Consider the following 15,244-nt stretch of genomic DNA (forward strand, 5'->3'; position numbering starts at 1 on the left):
CCGAGCACCACTTGGATTAAATGTTCTCGTTCGCGATCGAGCACGTTCGGACTAGCCGCTGTCGAAATATAGACGGTAAACCAGGAAGAATACCTAACGTCCGCGCTCCCTCCCGTTTTCTCCATAATCTTCGCTCTTTATGTCGATCGCTTGCCGCCAACTTGTTCAAAACTCGATTTTCCGCGGTAGCTCGACGAAGACAAAGATCGATGGCGTAATGAAGGTAAAAGAGGAAAGTTCGCTATCGGTCAAGCATTTTTCTTCGGACATATTGTTAAAACCTGTAAATTTTCTGGAACTTTCGATACTGCGAGTTCTAAGAATCATCAAACTTGAAAAAATTTCCAACTTTCTATATTTATTACAAAAATTTCATGTTTATATGTTATTATTAATTATGTCTACAACGCTTTCTATACTTTATGCACCGCGGTAAAAAATGAGCAATGAATCTTATTTTGCAAAGTTTGGATTAAAAAGCAGAAAATGGGAAGAGTGTTGGCGAAGCCTGGACTCTTCTCCGCTTGTGGCGTAAACTGCTTCTGCGTTATTTACGCCAGCCACTAATGGTTACGATTCCTTGAGCGGTCCTAACTCACGCGCAACGACCAAGAATATGTCCCGAGTACCCGGACCTTCGTCTTACTGCGGACAAGCCGCCTCGAATGAGTTACTTCTGAGCAAGCCTTCAACCGGAATAGGGCACGAGTTAATCTCACGCGCCGCTTGGGCTACCTTCATCGAATTTGGACAAAGCGCGGAATTTATTCCCGCAATGCCGAGCAATTCGAGGAATGTTCCTGCAGGAATAAATTTAATAATGATTTAATTAGCATTCCTACGCGCTAGTTATTCGGTATAACGATTGCGAGTTCGAATGGTTTTGTTATCGTCGAAAGGTTAAGAACGGAAGAGGCGGGCTGGCAGGTGAGCGGATGAAGAATCGCCGAGTGGCGTACCGCGGACGATACGCGGCGCCGCGACGGAAACGCGCTCTGTTTTACAGCGGATCGCCGCACCGGCTCGCGCGCGCGCGTTATCTTGCCACGAAACATTAATAATAAAAGTTTTCGTTTATTGTCTCGCGCGCACACGGCAAACCGGTCGCCGTTAGGGGTGGAGGGACACAGCTCTGGCGACGCTGCACAACTACGCGGTTGCGCGTGTTTTGTCTTCGTCATGAATGCCCTCTTATCTTCAGGCGAGTCCATCATCGCGGGACGGTTTTGTCCCCGGGCCGTGTTCCGCCGTAGGACTGTCTGCGAATTGTAAGGAGACAGGAAGCGCAGCGTCTGGACGTCCACCCAGTCGGGAAATATTTCGAAACGTCGATCAGAGCCACGCGAAACGAGGGTCGAGAGCAGCGGGTACACGCGACATGGGCGTCTGGTTGTTAAACTAATGCGCCGATGCGCCGCGCTCCATGTCTCTCCGTACTTCCTGTTCGAGGGTTTTGTCCCTCCCTCGGCTGTCCACCTACCTAAGTTGCCCGGCGAGCCGCGTCGCGTTTTGCCAATATGTTTTTCTTTTTTTTTTTTTATGAAAATATTCGATCGAACGCGGAAAAAATGCATTCCATCTCTCTTTCATTTAAAGGTTACACTTTTGCAAAATCTGCGTCGTTCGAAAAACCGTGAATAGAATTGATTTCTATTGTCGACTTTACTTTACTCAGTCTCTGATTGGTTTCTCGTTCATTGCACAAGTGTGTCGTAACAATGCACTAACGTGTGTAAATAAGAGCCAGAATTAGTTACCGTCGCTTTTGTTCATTGCGGAACGGCACGAGATTGATCACAGGCTACGTTTCTCAGCTGACCGCAGCTTCCCGTGCTTACTGCGTCCGGTAAAGGGACACGATGTAAATCAGTCGAGCGGCCAGCCGCCTGCACTGGCCGCACATTAAGTTGCCTCGAGGTGTTTCTCTCAGGGGTGGAATGATCCGAGGGGTCAATTTCCGTCCGAGATCGTACGGAACTGCGCGCGATTTCTGACACCAGTAACAAGCGCAATTATGCCGCACGCAACGCCGAATATACAGTCCATTTATTTTGCAATTATTATGCTTGAAAAGGACGATCTGCTCGCGCTGTTTCATTAAACGGATATCAACGGGCGCGTATGTAGCGTAGGAGGAGGCCGATCGATCGTTAAGTTGGCGCCGGCTGCCGGGGACACTTACAAATTAGCCAATCAAGTTCTAATCCCTCTACGATTTACCCCAATCAGCCCGCATCCCGCCGCAAATACTTTAATCCGTCCATTAATCCTGCAAGATAAAAGTTTCCGAGTAGTTACGGCCCCTTTGTCGTCGACACGGTCAGCCGTATCGGTTCGAGAGGATCGAATCGAACGGCGAAGGACACCGATAGCTCTCAATCCCTGTTATTAGTGAAATAAGCGATCGTCGAAGGCTTTAAATGGTTCTCGATTCGAAGCACGACTTGGCGAAGATAAACCAACACAGATAATCATTCATAGATTATCGGAACGTATACTTTGACCAAACTACTAAAAAAAGGAACGTAAGAACTCTAACTCTTCCGTCCATCTTTATAAAACTTGAAGTTAATTCTTTTTCCTTTAATTTTGCAGTTTAAATATTATCATCTTTAGATTTTTATTAAATTCTCGAAAAATGCTTGTCGATTTAAATGATTTTCTTAAAGTCAGCTAGTTAGGAATTAATTAATTAATTCCTTATTTAAATTAACGTCAAAAGTTGTTTTTATACAAATGCATGTTCTTTATTTTCTTGAGAAACGTTTTAATTATGAATTTTGTATAACGGAGTAATATTAAAATGAAACAAAAAGAGAAAGCGCAGAATATTTTTATGCAATAGGGAAAAATTCCTTTCCCCTCAGATAGAAAAAATTTCACGGCGTGGTGAAGATTTTTCTGTCGTGGACGCGTTCGCATTTCTGCGTCGGGGTGCCGGTATCTCTTCGGGGTGGTCATCTAGTTTATTTACGCGCCCGCTTTGCGGATCGAAAACCCAAAAAGGAGTAAAACGGCTCTGCGGGAGCGGGTGCGCGACCGGAGCGGCGCGAGCGCGGAGGTGCGAGCGTCGCTGGAATTTATACTCCGCGTCGTCGTGGCCGTCCCCGGGCAATTTTTTTTCAACCTCAACCTCGAGCGACCCCCACGGCCCACCCCATCCCCGGACCGCGTCCCGTCTCGCTCGCGCCACTGGCGACTATATACAGAACGCTGGACAAACAACAATAAATACATTTTCCCAGGCCGGGTGGCAAACCCGGTGAGGGGTGGAACTTCCATGCAAGCACGTACGGGCATAGCTTAGCGTAATCTGACTGCACACCACCCCATTTCAGCCACCGACCCTCCGCGCCGGGACGCACGCAAACCCCCGGCCCGCCCTCATCCCCTAATCCCCCTTCTCGCCCGTCGTCCTCGCCGTACCTTGCTGTCGAGAGACTGCAAGCGCCCATGCTGTAGGGACAGAAACCGGCGAAGGGGATGGGAAGGAGAGAGATGGAGACAGGGTGAAAAAAAAGACAAATACAAGAGCCGACAACGCAGCGGGGAGTTAGGTGGCATCACCACCTGACGAAAGAATTCCGCGACCTGACCAGAATTTCATTAGCCGTGGTCTGGCGAGAGCGAACCCGGCGGGAAAGCAGTGTGGCGAGGGGGCAAAGACGGAAAACAGGAAAGGGGGGTGGGCGGGAGGGAGGGAGAGAATGGAGACGCGTTTATCGGCGCGAAAGAGCTTGTTAAACGGCCCGTTTCGCGGTACTGCCTTTTCTTCCCGACGCTCCGGCAAGAGGCAGAGGGGGATCGAAACGGACGGAGATTTTGCGCGCGATAACGGTTTAAGGGAGAAGCGCGTCGTTACGGCAAGAACGAAAACAATTCTCGCTCAAGTGGCTGGTGTTTCGGGATTCATCCTTCATATCTACATAGAAAGGGATAAACATCAAGTAGCGTTGTGTGAGGCGGTGAAGAAAGGTTTCCTCGGAGAGATAAAACGATAAGTCACGTGATAGCGAAACTTTATGGATTTTTTAATACGCTTGTCTACAAGTTTGATTACGATCTTATATCTCTTTCAAGTCGAGCGCATCGAGAAATATATAGAAAAACCGGCTTGAACTGCATAATGATTATAAAAGCCATCTTTTCTTTCGAAGAAATCTAATTATGCTTTTTTATTAGCGAATATACTTTGAAGAAAAAAAGAAACGGTGAAATTGAGATGTACGAGAACTGAAGATTGAATCAAGTTTATATGCAGTTACAGAGAGAAGACGATCCGCGCGCTGTATCTCGATTGTTTCGCCGTATTGCGCAGAGAAACATTCAGATATTGCAAGTCGGTTTCCTTTTTTGCAACGGAAGTTTAAGTGCGCCGTTCTCAGCGTATCCGGAATATCCCGACCGTTCGGAATGCTAATGCGTGATTACGGCGGCCACGGTCGTAATACGCGAACTTTTTGTGCGGCTCACGTGTGACCCGGGGGCGCTTAAAACATCCCTTAAATTACCCCCATTAGCAAGGGTTGAACGCCGGGTAAACGAGGATTTCACTGGCGCTGTTACGCGAGATTTATTCCGTGGGAAATATTCCTTTCGGACGTTAAATTACGTCGTTATACCGGGGGCTCTTACTCCTCGCGCTCGACGAGTCGATCCAAGTATAAACTTAAGCCGATTTAGCAACGTATTGTACCGCTATCGCGCGTTTTCGCGAACGTATTAAATGCGAGGTAACGAGCCGACGGCGGCAACAGCGAGGGAAGGTTATCGCGGCACGATGAAAGCGGCAATTCGAGTGGGCGGCGATTCGAGTGGGCGACGATATAGGATCTCCTTCACTCAAGTAGTTATAGACACACGTGTCGAAATACTCTTCGATAATTGTCTGAAAAAATACGATAGCTGCCTTTTTTTGCGCAAAAACAGAAGCCTAATTCAGTAAAGTGACGATTTCGACAACAAAGATATAGAAAAATATGCAATTAATACCAAAGATTTATTGAAATATTCAAAAAATGTCTCAATTATTTGACACTGACAAAACTTGTTATGGCAAATGCTAATCTCATAGTTTTTATATTTAATTATTTCAATCGCTCGAGAGATGCATTCATTTTTCTCTGCAATGACTTTTGGACAGGAGAATTTTGTCCCGCGAGATTCGTTTTTCACACGTGACTAACGGCACGCGGCTCGAATCTTATCGTCCATCGCTGGCAACGCGCACCGTCGGCACTTGGAATGGGAGACGCTCTCGCGGGCGATTTACGGAATTTAAACAGCCCCCCGGGATAAGGCGGCGGCGGCGGCGGCGGCAGCGGCTTGGCGTTGCGTGGCAGGTCGGATTAGCAGGTTGCCCCTGCATCGGAATAATTCCCCTCATCCCCCTGCACTGACTCCCGGCACGAATGCCCCCGCCGTCAGCCTCCGGGGTAGGTTACGTCCTTCCTGCGGGATAAAACAAAACAGCCAGCGGAGTATATTAATGCTCGGCTTAATGCGGCCCGCCTAATTAATGGACCGACTCTCCGGACGCCCGCCCGGCCGCTCGCTCGTTCTAAAAGTAAGAGATAACGCCGCTGCAGAAGCATTATTAAAGACAAAAGCGCGACCGCGCGCCGCGCCCTGGACGAGTGGAAATTTCGGTAAGCGCTTCCTGACGTAAGGGATTTTCCTCCCTCCCTACATAGAGGGGTCGGGCAGAAAAAAGAGGAGGACAGGTGCGGACGGATGTTGTGTATTTATTAAAACTAACTCGGATTACTTGAAATAAAAGAATTTAACAGAATCAAGAGAAAATAGCGCTTAGAGTATATATATATATATATATTATAACTTGTCGTTTAAAGATATTTTGAACAAGCTTTAATTGGTTTCCTAATGAGAATATTAAGGCGACAATGGCACTCGGATTGTAAGAGAATATCGCCGTGGAAAATGAAGAGATTCCGGGGAGCGAAGTTGCCGGGATAGCGCGGCGCGTTGCAATCTTTATTTCTTAAAGAGTTCCGGGAGTGGCACGCTGGGAGTGTCATGGATGCTGCAGGGGCGGAGCCTTGAGAGAGTTGCATCGAGACTGCTTGGCTGCGTCGATAAGCAGATTACCCCCTCGCCCCCCACCACTCCACCCGCTCTTCATTTTGCGAACGTATTTGTTACCGCATTCGAGGAAGACGGCATCATTTGAATTCGCAGTCGTTCCACTAACGATTATCATCATTAAGCAATTCGCCGCCAAGTAAATCGTGCAGAAATATCAACGTGAAATAAACGACGGGAGCGGGCGGTTTTTGAATTACGCCCTCCTTCCAGCTGTTCTCTCCCGATTCTCGAGGGGACGGGCCGGCCCCGATACCTTCTGTAATAATACCATCGCAATGATAATGACCACCGAGAGCGTAACGGGCAACGGCTTGGTCAAGGAGGGTACGTACACCGACTCGTGGACAGGTTAGCGGTTCTCGAACGTGTAGCGGCTAATCGAATTATCGATGCTTTGAGGATCAGTGTCCGTGGATGATTCGATCACGTACCTGATGAACAGTTCCGGCGGTCAGCGATGCGAGCCACTTTCGAAGGGAGCCTCTCGTTACGGACCCTCCTCGGCATCGCGTTTGAGCGAGCTGTTTCCACCGCGCACCGCTGGCTTCTCGACGACAATAACTTCAGCCGAGTAATTTAGTCGCAAAAACCGGCGCCGGCGACGCTGCTCTGACCGATCGCACTGATCGTGCGTGCCGCGCGCGTTTCACGCCGGAGTAGTTTCTTTCATTTTGTCGCGTTTGCGCCGTTACGTTCAACGTTATGAACAGCGGTCAAAGTTAGCCCCCGTCGCGGATTCGCGTAAAGCCTAAGACCTTAAAACGATTAAGATCAGCTTGGACGATAAAAGGACGGGCGCGTTCTCGCCGACCCCCGCGAAAACCACACCCACCGCACTGATGAAAATCGCGGTTGAATACAAAGTGGAAATTGAGCGCCAACCTGGCCTGACGGTCGAAGGTTTTCGAGGTCGTCGGCGGAATCCAGGTCGGCGTCCGCAGGAATTTCTGCGGCGAGATTCCATTGCACGTAACTCCAAATATTTCTGTTATCATAGTTCGTACGGGGGATTTCGAGTTTCAAAGGAAACACTCTCGCCACTTTCGCTTGCGAAACAGTGAGCGCCGCGTCGTCTGAGTCAGTTCAGCGGCTAAGCAGACATACAGCCCCTACAGAAATTCTGTTGATAACTACAAAATATAGTAGATGCGGCGTGGAGATAAAGCGTTACGTACGCGCGACGTACAGCCGAGACGCGCACGCTCGTCCGCCACGGGAAAGAGAAGGAAAGACAATCTCGTGAATGGTTTTTAATCTAATTTACATGGGCGGTGGGTCCGCGAAAGACCAACATAAATTTAACATCGCGCCAATCGATATCGCCTAGCGATTATTATGTGGGAAAGTTTATATGCGGGCGGATTTAATAGTTTGCATAATTTACCCCGCTAGTTAGTTATTCCATTAATCATTACCCCCGGTAGGTGTGCACGCCCGCGAATAACAATCGTACTATTATTTATAACGTATTCAATTTATCGGTAACCCGCGGGCGGAGGTAAAGCGTGTAATCGATTCAACTCGATTAATTAACTCGCCCCCGCGTATGCGATTGCAGCCGAAGTGCTTCGGTGTGCACGGAGGCGTCTCTCGTTATCGTAGACGAAAACTTTCCGTCGCTGTCGCGCGGCTTCCATTCGCGTTTGTGCCGCGCAAAAAATTCACACACACACACACGCGCGCGCGCACGCAGCATTGTGTATGCGGGTCTGCTGTCCCGCTATTCCGCGACACAAAGACGTTTAATTAGAAGCGCATCGGAAAACGGGGCATCATCCAGCATCTGGTTTTTTGCCTCGGCAATTTTCGCGCTCCGCCAAGGCGATACGGATTTTTCATCCCCCGTCGCCGTTAATAATTAACGGATCAAAGGCATCGTATTAATATTTGCCTCGAAGTCCCCGACCGCACGGAAGATATTAACCCGCGTAATATTGTGTCCATGCTAAGGGGAGAGTGGAGAGAGGACATATTGAAACCGCACAAACTTCGCTCATAGCATCCACGGGTATGAGCTCGTAAATATACCGGGTGGTTGAGATCGAACTTGGCGCAGTGCGCCGGTGGACATCGCCCGAGGAAAAAGGCCGACCCGTCGCGACGTGCGCGTTATTAACCACTTTAAGACCGAGCAGCCCGACAATATAATCTTCACTCGTTATTCATTTAATGCATTTACGGTTAAAGAAAAAAAGTATTGCACCTTTCAATTGTTTTCGCTGAAGTGTGTAGAGTTCTGTGTGTAATTCTTATCAAAAAAACTCGTACATTTCTATCGATTTAGCGAAAGGTTTGCGTTACCGTTTTTTTCACGGGCTGTGCAAGCGCCACGCTATTTTTATACACTTAAAAGAACATTGGGACTCTTCAGGGGGATACCTAATGTTTATCCAGAGCACGGACAGCAGTCGACTACCCGAGTCGTTGGTTGTTTCGAACCCGGTGGTGCTTAAACGCGCAATAAGTGGACAAAGAACGAGAGAGAGAGAGAGAGAAAGAGAGAAAGAGAGAAGAGTGGAAGGGTCAAACTAATTCGATTCTAAACTCTGACCACATCGCGAGAAAGAGACCATAGGATGGAACGCTCTGATGCGGGAGGAACTCGTGGAGGATGAGAAAGGCTACACGCCCCGAAGCCGAACGGGGTGGACACAGATGGCACTAACCGCGCCGTTAAATTCTCAAGCCGTAACTCTAATTACTCATAGACAAGCCAGCGTTCTAGTAGCAGATGCCGGTGAAACTTGTTAAAAGCACGCGAACGCGATTACTCATTCGATCCTGACCGACGACTATAGTTGAAAGTCGATCCATCGAGACTTTCCGACCGCGCCGGCTTTCGCACTGAAATAACAATGACGTAATAATTGGCTTGCGAAATAATCAAAAGGCAGAAAGCTGACGGAAGAAATTATTCTCTCTATACACTTTTTAAATGAAATTCACAACAAAGTATAAATGTGTTTAGTCCAAAAATTTTTTTACGAGGCGCAAGAAATTTTCAATTCGCGCTTTGAACGACAGCGATCGAACTAACATTTCTGTTCTATTCTGTTGCAGACGATAAAATGACTATGGATGGGAGCAAGAGCGAGCCTGGCAAGAACGGGGCCACTCAACAAGAATGCGCGGGTTGTGGAAAGGCGATTACAGAGAGGTGAGTGCTCCGCTTCGTTGCGTGACACAACGCTTCACATATGTTTTATACTTTATCTTGAAAGTACGCTGACTGTAAGAAAGGTTTACTTGGAGTCAATCTCAAAGTTTGTCCTTTTCTGATTCAGACATAGTCGTCAGACGCACAAATTAAGTCAGAAACGTTTTTGCATTTACGTTAACGAAAGAAGAGTCATAATAAATGCGTCACTTGAAGTGACAAAATTAAATTTGGCGGAAAGAAGAATGACATCGAGGGATTATAAAAAAAGTTAAAATCTAAAAGCTTTATATAATCTTCAAATTTGGAACAAAAAAGAATGACATCAAGTGATTATAAAAAAAAATTTAAAAGTTTATATATAATCTTCAAATTCATGTAATGTCATAGCATACTGTTTTCAACAAATCATATTATGGCAATAATATATAATTGAAGCGCATTAATTCTAGAACGATCAATCTAATTTTTTTCCATAGTTGTTTATAACATCTTGATGCATATAAAAAAATGAAAAAAGAACGCATAAAAATGCATTGAAAATTAACTTATTACCTAATTTAAATCTTTTAAAGGCAAGCAACAATAAAAGTTAATTATTCTTGTAAAAACTTCATGAAATTAAAAACAATTTAGGAATATCTGTGCAATAATAAAATAAAATAAAACAATCATCTAAAAAAATAAAAAAATTGCTCTTACTCACAGTATTCAGAATTATAAATGAAATAAAAACTTGGAAATGTGTCTGTAGAACAAGAGCTGATCAGTCACAAAACAAAAAAGTCAAATTTCAATATTACAAATAAAATTTTTTCAGCTATACATTTTCGAGGCATACTAACATTTAGATGATTGATTCAAAATCCATAGCGTGTTCTATAAATTCCATTTAACCGTCTGAATTTCAACACTATCATGCGATCTTTCTTACCCAGGTATCTTTTGAAAGCATTGGACATGTATTGGCACGAAGACTGCTTGAAATGCGGATGCTGCGACTGCAGGCTTGGCGAAGTCGGCTCGACGCTCTACACCAAAGCAAATCTCATTCTCTGCAAAAGAGATTATCTGCGGTACGTATTGGACAAACAATCCCATCGATCCATTCGATCCGCCTGCCGCAAAATTCTTTGTTTCGGCAAAACCTTCGATAGCGCCGTCTTATGTCGATGAGTCAATAAAGACAGATAGATGGATAAAGCGGGAGAAGAGTGCGGTGACGGGGAGGGAAATCGAGGAAAGCGACGGCAACAAATCGAATTTTACAGATGAGTTTCCCTTATTGAATACACCTACGTCCCGTATAAACAAGCGGGAGCAAATAAACCGTGTTGAGATTACAAAGTCCCCAGGGAATGCGCGCAGGTGGCGTCCGCACGACGAACACGCACCATCGAAACATTGTGGCCTTTATTAATGGCCCAATATTTGAAGACGGCATATTCGTGGTACCCGTAAGCTTATTGGTTTCTGCTATACGCGGGACGAAATTTCGTTCGCTCCCGTCATCGGGATAAACGGGAACGACTTTCTTCGCGTCGTAACGAAAAATCAGGCCTTCGAACTTTTGACAATATCTTACGGAGACAATATTTGAGACGCGGCATATTTTGTAACACGAGAAATCGCATAAAATCCAAAGAATATTATCGTGCATGTAATTGTTTGGAGAATCGATTCTGATAAAAGTGTTGTTTTTTCTCCTTAACAGACTCTTCGGAAATACCGGTCACTGCGCGGCGTGCAGCAAAGTAATCCCGGCGTTCGAGATGGTGATGCGCGCGAGAACTAATGTTTACCACTTGGAGTGCTTCGCTTGTCAGCAGTGCAATCACAGGTGAGTGAAAATGTAGACAACATCGCGATCTGATGGCTTTATCTTTCAGAGAGATTAAAATCCGATATAAAGATTCGCGGTAAGTTCGAGAGAAGAGTCTGCGATATTCATATATTCGCAAAATTCCGAGATACGTCGAAAACGATGAGCAGCTGAGATTCGCATCGCGCCAAGTGTGGTCTCGCTTCCGCGGGCCCCCTCCGGCTGCGCTATTATTTTATTAACAATAATGAAAGCCGGTAATTAAACATTCACACCCGACGGCGCCGACGTCGGTGGCGACGGCAAAGTCGCTTGCTCGAGTATTCCTCGTGGCAGCTCATCCGTATAACAATTTAATTCGAGCCACCCCAGCCGCGCGCCCGGGGGTTTGCCTAACTTCTGCAGCACTTCGCAACACTTCGCTTACTTATTCACAACAACCGAGTTAAGCCGAGGCTCGTTCGAAAGCCGAGAGTCGAGCTGAAACGCCTCGGCGGATCTGCCGAATGGAGATAATCGGTGCGCGAGGCTCGAGAGCCCGCAAGTCACGCTTTTGCGGAGCTGCGAAGCAACGCGAGAAGTTCTGCCATTCCTGCGAGTGCTCGTGCAGCAACGCGCGGCGCGGTTTCTTCCTACAAATTTCAAAGAATTTTTCACAGTCTTTTTTTCAACTAGGAATTCTATCGAAGGATTGCGGTTATCGAAATTAACCAAGTAGAAATTTTAAAACAACCCACTATTCGCGATAAAGTTCTTTGAAAAGTAATTTTCACAAACATTGGCTGAGACACATAAATTTGGTATTCCCGATTGAACAACGCAACGTTGTTCTCGCGACTTTCGTCGCTTATGCCGCGCTCCAGCTGGCGTAAACGATGATTAGCTCCCCTAACTCGAGACTTCCGACGGGGGATCAATGTCGCGGAGCGAGAAGAATCCGTTCTCTTGACATTTCCTCTCTTGACGGGCATAATTGACGCGAGAGATTCTGACGCCGAGGCATCCGGAGACAATTCGCGAATAGAACGAGAGGGGGCGGGAGGAGGGAGACAGACGGAGAAACGAGGAAAGTCAGAGTTGCGAACTATGCGAGCGACGTGTGGGTGCCTCGAGGTGCACGTCAGATGCAAATCATGCCGACTAATTTCTCGGAAAACTCGCGGATCCGGAGGGAGCACAGGAGAGCAGACCGAATATATCCGCGGTGAGATACGTCCAAGCATAATAGCGTAGCGATAAAGCCGAATGGCCGAATTAATTATATCCCCGTGTCTTTGCTTGTCCAAAACAGTTCAACCATTCGGTGTTAACAACCCTTTGGCCCGACTAGTTAGCAAAAGCGTCCGTTTCATGTACATGTTGATTAACCCTTTGAGGTTCGATTTAATCTCTTTAGTTATCGATATTAATATTTTATTTATTTGAATTAATTTCATAAAAAGCCCCGCGTAGTCGGGAGGAAATAAAGCGTATGCGGTTTCATATTTTAAATTTCACTTCTTTTCAAAAGCGCAATAAAATTATTTAATTTGACGGCAAATTGGTTGTCGATGGCAAAAACCATATTTAAAGAGTATTTTAGTTTTTTAAATGAAAATTATCATATTGTTATGTATATCATATATGTAGCATGCTTTGGAAAAAGATTTTATAAATCAAATAACTGCCGCATCGGTTACGAATAAATTGTATCAGACTGGAAAGGGATAGGAAGAGGACAGGGTCGCTCCTCGATATCGCTTGACGGAGGTCGATGGCATTTCGGCGTATTTAATATCACTCCTCGGCATTTGCCCGACCTTTCTTGCACCCTAATGATTCTCTAGCCGGAATTGACTCGGGCTACAAGACCGAAACGCACAAGGCCAAACCGTGCATTCGCTGAAAAGAACGTGTATCTAACATTCTCCGATAACTTCTGTTAACACACGAGAAAAGATAGCTAAGATAAAAAGTACAAAGATAGAGAAGATTGTTTTTTCTTTACCACCAAGTTGAAAGCCACTGTCTCGATTCTAAAACGGACGTCCTCGCAGAAGGCGGAAACAAAGTCGTGTGTGCTCGTGCAAAAGCTCTCGCGAAGAGCTCTTCGTCGGCGCGTGACTATCGAGCGAAGCCGATTACGGCCTAAAGATACGTCGGCGAGAGTATACTTTCTTTCGCGGTCGATGGTAACGTGCAACCCTTAAGGCGAAGGCATTGGTTGAGGGTCGAAGCGGTTGACCGTACGCAAAGGCGGAAACGGATGTGGCCGTTGGGTCACGCGATCTCCACGAGCCGAGCATAAAACACCTGAGTTGTTTAATCATACGCTCCCGAGGTGGAAGTCGTGGCTCGAGAACTCATAAAGGGTGTTTCTTTCTCTCGTTTCCTTCATCGGCCTCGTCGAGTTTGTATCGCGATACAGAAGTGCGGATTACTCATTAACGAGCGGACGTGCAAACGCGACGATAATGAAGGCCTCGAACGCAATCGGACGAATTCTTCGCCCCCCCCCCCCCCCCCGCGAATCTCAGTATGGAAATTTAGTTGCCTTGCGAGGCTAACCAAAGTGTCATTATACTGTACAGCGTTCCTGTCGATATCTTTTTGCGATAATTACGCGAAAATTTTAATTTACATGCTAATTTTCTTGATACCCTCCTATCTAACTTACAATCCACTGGTTTTTTTTAATCGATTTATGCTAAAGAAAAAATTACTAGAAAGTAAACAGATCTTAGAAAATGTTAGGTCTCTGCACGCAAACTGTATTGTGTGAAAGTAGTTTGTCTTCAGACGATCAAATGGGGACATAAAAGTTTCCACGTTACATTCAGCGCTCGCATGACGAAATAATATATTCGCAAGTGACCTGTAACGGAAAAATTAACGTGTGCTAAGCGGTTCTCAAATATTTTCCACGCCGGCACAAAGTTATCTTTGCTAATGTAATCATGCATCGTTTGCAGCAGTATCATTATCAATGGTGTTTTCTCAAACAATAATAGGAGGACCACGAATCGAGCGAATCGAAAACGCGCGCAATGAATTATAAATCCCATCATACGGCATTAACGAGGCGAACTCTTTCGCCTGTTTTCCCAGCGTGATTCTCGGCTAATATCTCACGGCGATCGAAACGCGCGGATAAAAAATATAAAATTAATACCGTCCCATCCGCGACGAGAGAATCTCCCGTGCGTGAACGCTATTTAAAGCCGATGACGCATTTTGTACGTCGCGCAATTTCGAGATTTATCGCAGCTGCGTTTCCACCACCGATTCGTCGGAGGCCGCACGTTGCGAACATCGACTGCGTGTGATTTAAAGTGTCGCATGCGCGCGAACGGCAAAACGACGAGTCGAACGAGACAGATGAAGAAATTACCGCCGATGTCGCTTCGCGCGAGCGAAAATAAGCCGGGGACCTGCCATATTTTTGCGGCAAAAGTTTGAGCGGCGAAAATCGGCTTTGGCGGCGCGATTATCATCAGCATAATACAGTTAATGTATTGCAATAATTAATTAATAACCAATACGAGAGATACATACACACGCCGCCGTTATTAGCTTGTCAAATAATTATATCAATAATCATACATTGATAATTATTGTATAATGAAAAAGCGCGAACGCGCTCGTAAATCACAGCGGCGTCGGTCCGCAGCATTTTCTGAAACACAAAGTTTCGAGAGCAGTCGGGTAGATTTTAATTAAATTCTACGATCTCTCCTCGCGCGCGCGCTCTCTCTCTCTCTCCCTCCGAAACGACCGCAGCGTAGTAAGACGCGACCGGCTTAAGCTCTTCGCCGACTTACGATCTCTGCCCGAGGAAGCATCGAGTCTCGCCTTTGTCTAACGCAAGCACGACGGGCATTGTCGGACGACTGCTCGTCCTTCCCCACCGGCGGGCGCAGCATTGTTCGTGCTTATATTGTATTTTGGCATTACGAGTTAGCCGGTTTAATTGTTATTGTTCCGCAGAGCTTATCGAACACGGTGCCCTGTTGCATTCCCACGCGAATCATCGCCCGGCATCGCAATTACTCCTAAATCACTAAACTCCCTTACCTGCGAGCGAGCAGTTACACGTAACTTACGACATTGACACCGTTTATCGACTCTCCGATAGCGGGCACCCGTTATAAGCGTCGCGAAACGAGAACGTATCGCGCCCT

The 15,244-nt window shown here is 46.3% G+C and overlaps 1 protein-coding gene across 4 annotated transcripts in view; it reads left to right on the forward strand.

Moving 5' to 3' along the window:
* The window catches only part of LOC105675250 (LIM domain only protein 3-like), a 112,572-nt gene that overhangs the window by 65,407 nt on the left and 31,921 nt on the right, over positions 1-15,244 (forward strand). For all 4 annotated transcript variants that reach the window (XM_067347384.1, XM_067347386.1, XM_067347385.1 and 1 more), the window contains 3 exons: positions 9,166-9,262; positions 10,201-10,338; positions 10,977-11,102. In XM_067347384.1, coding sequence (XP_067203485.1) covers positions 9,174-9,262; positions 10,201-10,338; positions 10,977-11,102 — 353 coding nt within the window. In that variant the 5' untranslated portion in view covers positions 9,166-9,173. The remainder of the gene's footprint in view (positions 1-9,165; positions 9,263-10,200; positions 10,339-10,976; positions 11,103-15,244) is intronic.

Source organism: Linepithema humile, chromosome 1, assembly GCF_040581485.1.
Source record: "Linepithema humile isolate Giens D197 chromosome 1, Lhum_UNIL_v1.0, whole genome shotgun sequence".
Classification (NCBI taxonomy): Eukaryota; Metazoa; Arthropoda; class Insecta; order Hymenoptera; family Formicidae; genus Linepithema; species Linepithema humile.